Source organism: Lissotriton vulgaris, chromosome 11 (assembly GCF_964263255.1).
Source record: "Lissotriton vulgaris chromosome 11, aLisVul1.2, whole genome shotgun sequence".
In the NCBI taxonomy this organism is placed as follows: domain Eukaryota; kingdom Metazoa; phylum Chordata; class Amphibia; order Caudata; family Salamandridae; genus Lissotriton; species Lissotriton vulgaris.
In genome coordinates, this window is record NC_141699.1 from 1,080,367,603 (window position 1) to 1,080,379,924 (window position 12,322).

General features: G+C 41.4%; 1 protein-coding gene across 3 annotated transcripts in view; it reads right to left on the reverse strand.

The window, feature by feature from the left end:
* Positions 1–264: 264 nt before the first annotated feature.
* The window catches only part of COPS7B (COP9 signalosome subunit 7B), a 71,761-nt gene continuing 59,703 nt past the window's right edge, over positions 265–12,322 (reverse strand). For all 3 annotated transcript variants that reach the window (XM_086944552.1, XM_086944554.1, XM_086944553.1), the window contains exon 7: positions 265–2,597. In XM_086944552.1, the coding sequence (XP_086800678.1) occupies positions 2,439–2,597 (159 nt within the window). In that variant the 3' untranslated portion in view covers positions 265–2,438. The remainder of the gene's footprint in view (positions 2,598–12,322) is intronic.

Sequence of the window (12,322 nt, forward strand, 5' to 3'; positions counted from 1 at the left end):
AATTTCTGTAAATACTTGTTTTCTGGAAGTGGTCTTCCACACTGAAGCCGTTTAAGAGCAGGAATATGAATGCAGAATTATTATTTACCAATAAAATAAAGGTTTTTAGGTTTATAAAGATGCACACGCTAGAGAATTTGTAAGTACTGTTAAAGCGTGGTTCTGCAAGGCCATTTGGTATTCCTTGTGCTTCAATGATCTTGTATTGTAGATACAGGACAAGTCCATATAATTTAACAAACAAAAAAAAGTTTCAACACAAAATTACAACAAAATTGATGCTTTTAATGTTTTCAAATGTGCTTTGTAACCAGAAAGGTATCTTCAAGTCAGTTACAAGAGTGTATCAATCCTCGCTTCACATTGTTCAAAAAACAGGAAATGTACTGTACAAAAGATGCCACAAAATATCAACAACGCAGGAACCGTGATGGGATAAAAAAGGCAACTTTAGTACACGAGTAACAAGGCAGACATATTCCAAAAAGTTTTTACAAATTCCTACTTATTTTCAGAGTTGGGTGTGTGATCCTCTGCAGTGCACATTAAGCTCCAGGTTGAATTGGTCCAATGACCCCATCCATAGCTGATTAAAAACACAGCTTAGATTCCTTTGCCAAACCAGGGGCAACTTTGGTGATCTGTTTTTCACAGAAGAGTTTAAGTGGAAATAAGAACCCACAGTTTACTGTTTAAAACATAGAAAGCCCCATAGAAAATGATTTTATTTTCAAATCTGTAAAATTAGATTGGGGTGCAAATGAGGCAATATGTCAAGGAACATCTCATCGCTTTGTAAACAGAGTGATAGGAGTTAAGGCGAAGGTGCACATAGGCCAGAGAGGAGTGTGTGGAGAGCTACTGGCAAGCAAACAAGGAATGTACATATTCACATAGGATTCCAGAGATGGCAGCTGTAGGAAGGAGCTTACCCATTCTGGGCAACATGTCACATGAGTAGCAGCCTCCAGAATTCCATTGAAAGTGTTATGAATGGTGAAAGGCATTATTGGGCATCACAGCTCCCAAGTGCTACCGAGCAGAAGAAAGAAAAGAAACTGTAGAATCAAAACCAGCAGAATGGCACGAAGGACTCTCGCCCTGAGCTTTCTTAGCACATGGCTGCAGAACCACGCTGAAAACGAATACTAAAAGGAAGGAAGCTGGAGGCAGGTTACACGTACTGGCATACGTGTGTTCTGCAATGCCTCTCTCCCTGCATTCTATATTAACATACACCTGAGGAACAATAACAAATATAAAATATGCTTCTTTACCGCAGTACATGAAGGGGCAGCATGGATCAAGCTAGCTGGGACCGTGGCCTTTCCTCGGGTGGCACAAAGTTTCCAGTCCTGCACTGAATCTTGTACTCTTGTTCTATAAAAAGTGATTGAAAAAGAAACATACAAGCATCCAAAACAACAAAATCGAACAGGGTGACTGAGTCAATTCACTGCTCTGACAGTGTTACTGAAGGAATATTATTTTGTAAACAGAAGCTCGGGACATATGAGGTGATATCACAATATTCCCACATAGAAACAGAGTCAGCATTTCAAGTTCAACTAAATATTACAAGATTGACTGGGGGGGGCAGTGGAATAATGTAATGTCCCAAAATTACCTACTAGGGGTTTCATCCCTTCTGAAGGTGGGTTTGTATCTTTCAATTTAATGCATACCTGCCTGAACCAAAGTATTCCATGTAACGCTGATGGGATTAGCATGCAGGGTTACAGAAAGGTAACCAGGAGACAAAGTTTCAGAATACTTACATCAGTTGTCTCATTCGTCAGGCGGCTACCACCTACCAAAAATGAAGAAAAACCAAATTCTACCAAATAGACTTGTGAAAAAAAGGTTTGCTTTTTTCACTTTTTTTTTTTTAGTTACAGACCAACTAGGGTCTGTGTAATTTAAAAATTAACATTAGGGACATTTGGCTGGTCAGGACAGTTATCCGAAAACCAGTGGAAAATCAGCATCAATTGAGGTACGGAAATGGTCTACACACCAGTACAGATGAAATTAGCTTCAAGTTTTAAGGGGCAACAGAAAAATTAAAAATGCATCCATCAGATAATCTTCACAAGAAGTCATCCACACACCAAACAATCCATCTACCTAAGTGTACTCTTTTCACATACTCCTGTGCAATGGAGCAAGGGGAGACTCCTGTGCAATGGAGTGGGGGGGTCTACAAATTCAATACTGCTTTGGGAACTTGCTTAACAGAACAAGCTAAACAATGAAACTGCTTTATTCCACTTAAAAAACCAACGTGAAATTTATTGGTTGCGTCACCGGCTTTGCCTGCAGGCTGGCGCATGGCTTAGTAGCGCCCACCTGAAAACTGTAAGCAGGATCTCCTGTCTGTGATGTGAGAGTCTGTAAACAGGTGGTTTTTTTCCTGAAAAGTGCCAATGCTCAAGGCATCAGTGGCGACTGGCCCCAAGTCCCTTAACCTTGGACATTTTCTTGGTGGGCTGCCTTTGCTCGCTGAGGGAAGGGCCGTCCCGATCTGCGAGATGTTGGTCCAAATCCTGAGCGGTTGCAGAGGTTGTGGCTTTCAATGTTTTCCTTATGTTTGTGACCTGTAATGAAAATAAAAACATGCATTGGGATGAAGATACCTTTATGATGAAATTCCATTATGAAGAAAACACAAAAAAATGTAAATCAATGTAAGACAACATAAAAATACATTTCTTTTTGGTGTAAGTAATAACAGTCATGTGAAATAAAATAAAGCAGGCTGTTTACAAAAATTCCTGGCCCAATACGAGGGGGCTGCTATAAAGATAATGTGGTTTGGGCATGTTTGACGTGGCTTTGGCATCATTTAGAAGGCCACAACAGCTGCCCTGGCACTATGAGTATGGTTAAGAAATATGTTTGGTGGCAGATTAGAGTGAGCCAATTAGGCCTCAATAGCACAAGAGACAACAGACTTACTCCAGAAATGGTTTTGAAGCTTTCTTGCAGTACAAACATGTTTTAGGAGCCAAAACCACTAACGCTTGATACAGACAACATGTAAAGGCTCTTCTAAATTAAATTAAAGGAGGGTCCGGTATAGCTCAAATGAAAATGTACAAAAAGAAATTAGGATGGCAAATGTATGATTTATGTGGTAATCTGATAAAAAAGTTTGCAGAAATTATTTGTGCTTTTGAAGCACCAACTTAACCTTGTGGAATTCCTTGTAGGACAGGGATTTTCAAACCTGGAGGCTTGGTTTCAACTGGAGTCAAGAGAAGGGTATTAGTGCGGCAACAGAGTGTGTCCAGATGAATCAATAAGTTGTAGCTCGATACAGAAAAAAACTTAACTGAATAACACCAAACTTGGGACTTCAGCAGAACTCTGTTCAAGGAAGTGCCTTTGCTTGGTTTAATGTAAGGCATTTCATCTATGAGAAGTTAGGGTTGAAAAAGTGTTCTTGGCTCGTCCTGAAGAGGTTATATTTTAGTTAGATCTTGAAAGCTGGAAGGGGTATTTTTGATTTGACTATAACTTTAGCACGAAATTTGGCAGATTTAGCTAAATCTTGGTATTTCTGAATGTGTGCAAATTCGTCTAAAAGGGGTCACATTTAAATGAGGGGGGTAAAAAGTGTTAATTTGCTACTATGGCATCACTTGATGAATTATAATTTTTATCACCAATATTTGAAGCCAGTCTACACTCTATACAGGGTCTACTTAGATAGACTCCCCCGCCTCTCCCCCCACAAACCCACCTTAACCCCTTCGCTGCTGGCCCGTTTCCGCCGCTGTGCGGTAAACAAAAGAACAGGGGCGGGCCATGACGAACCCCAGCCGTCATCAGCACACGAGCACCGTAGTGCATGACGGCTGGGGTTCGTCATCAGCATACAAGGGGTTAAAGGGGCTGATTAGGCATTGCAGAGGAGCATATGTCTGATGATGAAGCATGCACCAAAGTAGTGTGCGAGGCATTTGCTTCTAAACAGCTAAGCTGATACTACCCTAACATAAGGCCCATTAGTCATAAGAGACAGCTAGGACCCTCTTGTCTTCTGAACTGCACACCCTATAAATACTTTAGTAACATATGGGAGGTAAGTACTGGGCCATCCCAAATCCTCCCTTGCCTCCTTTGTGATCGTTTCATTTATGAATCTACATGAAATATGGCAGACCGTTAGCATGCCGCGTCTTCTGTGACTATGCCGCGATTCATTCACATCCATCAACGGGTTGGACAAAGTTTTAATGAGGGGCAAAACAATTTCATGTGCTAACACCTTTGGTGTTCTTTAATGCGTCTGCATGAAATTTAGCACGATGTCAGCAGGTAATAGTAGGAACAGGTTACAGTAGGAATCCCAGGTTTCATGCACATCCGAGAAAGGGGATGATGGGGTCCAGGGGAATAGGGAGCAAAGTTTAACAATATCAAACGGTTTGTTTTTTTGCTAATGACTTTTGAAAACTTTTTATGATCAGCACAACACTTGGCAGAGACAGAGGTTTCGCTTCTTCATGATATTTTGAGATATCATGAAAATGTATCCTGATTTGGGGGGACAATTCATGCTGTGGTAAAAAAAAAAAAGCAGCAGGTGTCATTTTAACTCCCATAGGTATGTTTGCTTTCCACTACAGAAGAAACTTGGATGGATTGACAGAAAACTCTGCATGAAAGTAAAACTTTACTCAGAGGAGTGCACTTGCTTGGTTTGAAAGAAAATAGCATCAGAACAATGTATCAGGAAGCTTGAGGTGCACCCGTTGAGAAGTGTACTAGGGAGAGGGGAGTTTATCCCACATTTACAGATTTTTAGCAATTAACTCATCGAATCTCTTAATTTCTTTGAAAGTAAAGTTGGAAGGATGGGTGGGAACACTTTAAGATGATGAATGAAGGGCTGCGTTAATGGTCCAAAGAGAGTTGGCAATATCCCCCAAGCTACGACTAATAAAATTCTGTCACCGAAGCATTTGTGGAGGGCCCACATATGCTCCTCCTTTGTACCTATTAGGTGCACGGAGAAGAAAGTGGGCTTCTTCCATATGGTATGGCCGTGCCTAGTGATAGCCGTTAACTGGGCAGAGGTATTCTGCACACTGGTGAGGGTCCTGGAGAACACCATAGACCTATCCCAGTGCATAGCATTTCTAGGTCTGCTCGAAGAAGTGGAGGGAACCAAAGTGGAAAGGTCACTGGTGGCACTGGGTACTCACATAGCTATACATGATTTTGCCTGAACATGAAGTGCCGAAGACTCACCCGCGATACCAATCTGGCGTAAAGAAACAAACTGGTGCTCTAAACTCGAGGAACTGGTGTACGTAGCCAGAGGATAGCCCCAGAGGCACAAGAAGGTCTGGGGCCGATGGTGGACATACTATGAACTGGAATGATTGATAAATTATATGCACTGTTTGGCCTGTGATATCACCTTTCCAGGCCTTGTTTGGTTTTCTTAAAAAGTTTACTTATTTTATAAAACAAAAAAAACTTTGCTGCAAAGTAATAACTCTCAATGCAAATCCTCGATGTAAAGGAAGCATGACCTCTGGGTTGTTCAGAAGGTTTTGGATTTGAGACTGAAAGCTAGAGTAAGGTGTGGATTGCCACAATACTCTGGGTTTCTAGTTGCAATCTGTAGTAGTGACTGGTGCAATGGGGTTTAAAAATAAATAGTTCTGAATCCAAGGAAGCACTGAGTTTGCCAACTCAAAGAAGGGATGCACTGTCTACCATGGAGACAGTGGTAAAAGTAACACAATCGAGACAATTCACAGTAAACTGTAGGTTAGAATACAGGATTCACCGGCAACAAAACAGCACTTACTTGCATCTCTAATATTACATTCACACCCAAATATAATGGAGAGGTATTAAATTCCCGGTTTCCGCAACTGTGCCAATGACTTAACCTTCAAAACATACATAGCATGGAGTAATCTAAGGAAGGCATTTCTATGTTATCACGGCTAAATCAACAGTTTATACCCAAGCTTTCAAAATAAATTGGACAGAAACATTTCTATGGAGCGAGACATTTCTAGAATAACAAGAACAGATGTTATGGTCAATAGGAGTGCAGTAGCTCAGACTGAAAAAATGCAAAATGCCGAAAATTGCCTTTTTCCTGATCTTTAGAAATAATAAGCTCGCGCTGAGCTCTTATCTTCTGAAACCTCCAGCTCGTTGGCCAAGAATAGTCACAGCTAAGACATAGTGGTGTAAACAATTGACTTTGAACGGTCTACTCTCAGAGGCATCCGTAGATGGAAAAGCACCAGAGCTCTCTTGAAGTCTTCAAATAGCTACCAGATTGGAGGTCCCTATAGGGATACACAGTTTCCTAAGTACTTACACACACAGCTGAAGTTTAAAACCTCGAGTGGTGATTCTACTATATGTTAATAGTCCTCGAGGCACATGTAAAGTCTTTGAGGCAGATAGGTGTATATGATGTGGATAATAAAGTAAATGTCAGGAGGCCTATGTGCCATTGAGAGCTAAGGGTATTCAATACACAGCTGAGCCCATCTTTTGACATTTGGGAGATTGAACCTTAGGCCTTCATAACACTTTTCAGCAAATGAAATCCAGGCCAAATGTGTGTACATTTGACTCAAATGCTGGTAATGTAAAGATACACCGGGTTGGAGGTTTACTCTGCAGGTGACTGGGAAAACAGCCAAAATAGTAAAATTTCAACTTTCCAGAAAATGTAAAGTGCTATGCAAGAAAGAGTTTTGCAGAAAATTGGATTAACAAACGTTTAGAAAGAGCAAATGCCCTCCTTTTGTAGCATTTTGAAACAGGCATTATTTATTTTAGCATTGTTTATACATTTTTATAAGAGGGTGGGCAATGTTTGATTATTTTGTAGAATCTACATGGACAGCATTCAGTGAGTTAAATAGCTGAGAAACCCAAATAGCAATACATTCCTGAAAACAAAAACAAAAATCTGAAGCTAGAAAGGAGCCATTTGTGAAGGTTTTCACAAAGAAGACAATCGTTGAATTTAAAAAAATAGTGAATGTAAATGTGAGAAAAAGACAAACTTGTTAACCAAACTTACATTTGTAACCATTTGTACTGAAGGTATGAATACATTCTACACAAACGCTTCAAGTTTCCTAGATATATAACTTTGTTCAAAAATATGCTATATGCAAAGCCAACAACTAATCCATAGAGAGAAAATGGTCACCAAACAAAGTGATGCAATTTTGATTTGTACCCAAGAAAGTTCAGAAAAAGGCTAAATGTGTGCCACCTCGAATTTTTGAAGGTCCATAATGCCACGAGGCTTTCAAGGGGTTTGCAAGAGGGAGTTTGCACAACTAGTTTTTTTTCTGGACAAGCACAATAACTAAAAGATTTTGAGGAAATAATAAAGCAAATAGCATGAGATAATGCATTACAACAACCTATGAAAGAAAATACCACATGAACGTGTAAAAATATCATTTGGAGAAGAAGGGGCAAAAACCACAAGCAATTTAACTGACTTTAATAAATAAACTGATCAATTCTTATCAAAGACATGGCTTTAGTGTTTCAAGCTTGATGCTACATTGTTTGGAGATTGGGGTGACCCAGCACTGAGAGAATTCAACCCTGTCCACAGACAAACCCCGAGTCATAAACATGTAGGCATCAAAGTAGCCACACTTCACTTTTTTTTAAAAAATTTAATAAAAAAATAAAAGCCTTCAAAGGCAAATGACCAGCTCTAGTGATTAGGCTTTTCCTATAGAATGCAGTTTGCCATTCCACATCTAAATGTTATAATGTCAGATGATAAAACCTTTTCTGTTGACACACAATTTTGGCACTTCGTACTAAGTTAATAAGGAAATGATTCCTCTTAATATTTAACAGACTGAGGGGCATTATGGGTTGAGACAGCTGGAGTGCACCCATCAAATCAAACCACCTCACTTTTATCTAGTTCTTTAATCTATACCAATGAATGGGATTTCTGGGCAACGCTGAATAAAAACTGCACACTTTTTAAATCTCCATGGCTACCAGCAGATCTAAAAAGCTGTTGGTACGGATGCAGTTTTCGCTTCTTCCAACCCTTTCTGGTACGGTCACCCAGACATGTTGTCAGTCGCACGTTGAGAGTGACATGTGCAGTAGCTGATGGATGGACTCGGTTTGTTTGGAAATGGGTACTCTTCTATTCATATGACCTCTGGTGTCTGATGGAAGCAAGAACCCTTCAAGAGAGGATTCCTTTTCAAGCAGTGCCCCCAGTGTGCAAACTGGAGGCAACGTCGAGCCACATGAGCTGCTGGTACTAGGAATGTGTTCTCTTGTTTACGTAGTAGAGGTGAGGGTTTCACCAAATGAAAACCTAAACCATCCTTTTAAAATAACAAGAGTGTCTGGTGCCCTCAATAGAATTCTGCTTTAATATATTTATCATGTGCAAAAGGGCGTCCAGAAGACTGCTCAGGATGTGCTAGCCTTTGATGGGTTCATGGTCCCAATGTTGTGTTGTGGAGGACTCTGTGGTATTTGCAAGAGCCCTGGATGCCCTCCAAACGCCACTACATGCTGCTGATCACATTGAAGATAAAAACAATTCTCAAAACTTCAAAATAAAAATGTACCAACTAGTAATCCTTTTCATTACTTTTGTTGAATGTATACACGGAGGAACATTTCACCCATGGTAGCGACGCCAAAATACTTTTTAAATTGCGAAATGTTCTCTTTTTGATAAAGAAAGCACGCCTATATTTTGGGATTATTTTAAAGAACATTCCAATTTGTCAAATCTCCGAGCGAGAAATATCAAGCAGGCAATGGAGCCAATAGGCACTGAAATGTTTTCATCCAAGGTAAGGGGAGCCTAAACTGATGAGGAGGCTAGCACAGCTCTCACGCATAACCAGCAGTGGGTAAGTCGGAGAAAGTCACTGAGCGTGACTCTTCGCCAAGGTGGATCCAACAGCTATCTATCACTAAAATGTTGACACTGCCCGGTTAAGGATTCCAGACGCTGCACTGTCCCAATCTGTCTTGCAGAGTCAGTTAGCCAAGCCAATTTTATGTGACGGACTCAAAGGATATTTCTTCTTGCGCTTAATCTACTTTCCAGGTTTATAGAGATAAAGATGGGATATTTGTCAACGCTAAGAACATAGCCTAAACGGAGAACTACAGTTAAAAGCAAGTAATTTTTGCTTCTCTAATGGGAAGGTTTTGTTTATTTTATTATTTCTAAACAAAGGAAGAGTAGGGCAAGCCCAACCCGGGGAAATGTGTTGGGAAACCAAGAGTAGAGAAGAACTTCAAGAGTTTTTTCGCAAACAGATTATGTAAAAAGGTTTGGGCTACTACAGCATTTGTTCTGGCGTCAATACATGAAAGTCTACCAAAGGTGAGAACAGATGCCTGCCCAAAGATCAGCTCGAGTGCCTGCCCAAAAGGTCCGCTCGTGTGCCAGCCCAAAAGGTCCGCTCGTGTGCTAGCCCAAAAGGTCCGCCCGAGTGCCAGGCCAAAAGGTCTGCCCGAGTGCCAGGCCAAAAGGTCCGCCCGAGTGCCAGGCCAAAAGGTCCGCCCGAGTGCCAGGCCAAAAGGTCTGAATGAGTGCCTGCCAAAGGTGCGTCAGACTGCCTGCCAAAGGTGCATCCGAGTGCCTGCCAAAGGTGCGCCTAAGTGCCTGCCAAAAGTATGGATTAAACTGCAGGGTGCAACTTTGCACACCTCTGAGAAAAGTAAATACTTCATAAGGGAACAATTGTGGCTACCTTCCCACACTGGCAGTTGCCATGGACTTCTGCGGGACTGCTAACTGTTTGGGGGAATCGTGGTAGGCCACCAACCCCCTTGCGACACAATGCTTCAAAGATGTCTTGCCTACGGGTAAAGATGCATAGTTCTTCATTTTGTTCGAGATCACACTTACATGTAAGGTATGTTGAAACCTCGCAATAAGAGAAGAACATTTGGAAAGAACAGAAGCAGTGAAATAGTCACATGCAAATGGAAATGATTTTAGGTTAGAAGAGGGGATATGTCCAATGAGAAACCTTATGAGTGTAGAAGATCACGTATGGTTCATGGATACACAGAACCTGCATTTGACTCAGCTTTCTGCTCGATATTAAGGCCGCCAGAAGAGTCATCTGATCATGGAAATAGCTCTATACTTTTCCAGTGTCTATTAAGTAGATATGGGCTCCGGAGATGTGGTAATGGTATGTTGCTTTCCCTGCTATTACAGACAGCCCAATCTCTGGTGTTTCTCATTTGATGAAAACGTCTCCAGCAGCTCGTCACATATTAGCCGTTCATGCACGTCCAGCACAAATCTGCTCAGCTGGTTTCCCTTGGTATTCTTCAGACCTGGATGATCAAACACGGCCATGCTAATGTTGCAAGACGGTGACCAGTTCCAGATTTTCAGAACCCATCATCAGAATTCTGATTACTGTTCCTCACCATTTGTTAAAGTAACAGATTGCCTTTGTTGTACTGTCTGTTTGTATCAACAATGTCTATGACCTGAAACAACTTCAGAAACAGGCTCAAAATTCACTTCTTGTCAGTGAAATTGCCCATGTTAGCTTCCAAACCACAGGACCTAGAGACCATCTGGTGTATGAGCACTATATGAAACTCTTAACACAACTTAAAATTGCACCCTTGTTGGCTAAGTCCTTGCTGATCCCTCTTATGTGGAACGCAGCCGATGAGACCTGGCTCCCAACCCGGTCGATCCTGTGTCTAAGCTTTCGCTACTTGGGGATTTATAGTACGTGAGAGCCGGACTTGGCTGGAGCGTCAACCTTAGCCCCCTTACCGGGGCTGTCCAAGCTGACCTCGAGAGATGGACCAAGCTGCGGCTTAATGAGCTTGGCTCTGTACAAAATGATCTACATTCAGAATTTCCCCTTCCATGTGCCAAACCTGTGGTTTGCGGTCATGAAATCCCGAGCACGGAGATTCCTTTGGTACCATAAACACCCCCGGGATCTCATTTGACAAATGTGTCCTCTCTACAAAGTGGTTGGTCTGGCGACGGCCGACATCTACCCACTACTAATAGGCAGCACGTACCGTTGCAGTGAACGACTGGATGAACAGAGGGTGGGCAGACCCGTTATATAGATTAGCGTCACACTGATCGGCTTTGACAATCTTATGGGCATGCACAATAGTGCAACAATCTCCCTCAAGCTACTGGCGATCACCAAAGTCATCTTGCTGATTTGGAGGGCTGCCCTGCGATGGACAATATGGGACAGGCGGGTGACCCTAGAAACTCCACTGTGGACCAGCAGATAGCTGGGCTGGGTTGAGTGACTAGAGGGTCAAACTACATGGCTTAAAAAAATATTTCTTTTTTAAAGTTTTTTCAAAAATGGACCTTAAAAGCTTTAAAATGTGCTCTGTAATCCTGCTCAAGGGAGAAGATATTGTATTGTTTATCAATTCAAGCAAAATCTCCATGGTCGGGAATCTAAAAGTTTGCCTTTCAGCCTCACCAAAAACACATGGGAAGCTGAAAATGTTTTATTTACCTAATGATGTATCATATAGTTTCCTTTTTATGTTGTGTTTTATTAAGCATTTTTACAGTTTCCAAATTCTGGAAATAAAAGGTGGTACTGTACCCTAATTTAATAGTACTCAATTTAAAGGCCATGCTTCAATGTAAACGTGCGCCCTGTAGATGACAACAGATGGCAGCAAACAGGATTTCAAATACTAAGCAACTGAGACATCTTGCAAGGATCAGAAGGGAGTTCCGCTACCCTGACATTATAAGTGTAAAAAGGTTTAGAGGGAGCACGCATATGACTGACAATGCAGAGTCTGTGTCTTACACCACATGATACATCAAGTCCTCCTCACCAGCCTATGCAGCCAAAGTTTAGTACTGAATAGTGCCTTCGACTCTTTGTGAGCGCTATTCATTAACAAAACGTTCAAACTGCTCTTCGAATGCCGCCCTTGGTGGTGACATGCCATTCAAATCAGCAGTAGAAATACTGGATGCTGAAAGTTTGGTAAAATGGAAAATGGCCATCAAAACATAAAAGACCCAAGAGCTATCGAAACTGAAAAAACACAATATTTTGCCCTGTAGTTAAAGTTTTAAGCTCACAAACATCTCTGCCATACTTATTAGCCTGAGCTATACCCAATAACGCCGTCTGCTTGATCATTCAAGAAAGTGCCTTTAAGTAAAGGGAGAACAGGTTCCTGAGTGTGGTTGCCTACACATCAAATACTATATATCTGCGGCAGGACATACTTCTCTGTCCCACGTAATCAATAATGTGTAGAAGAATTTTTTTATTCT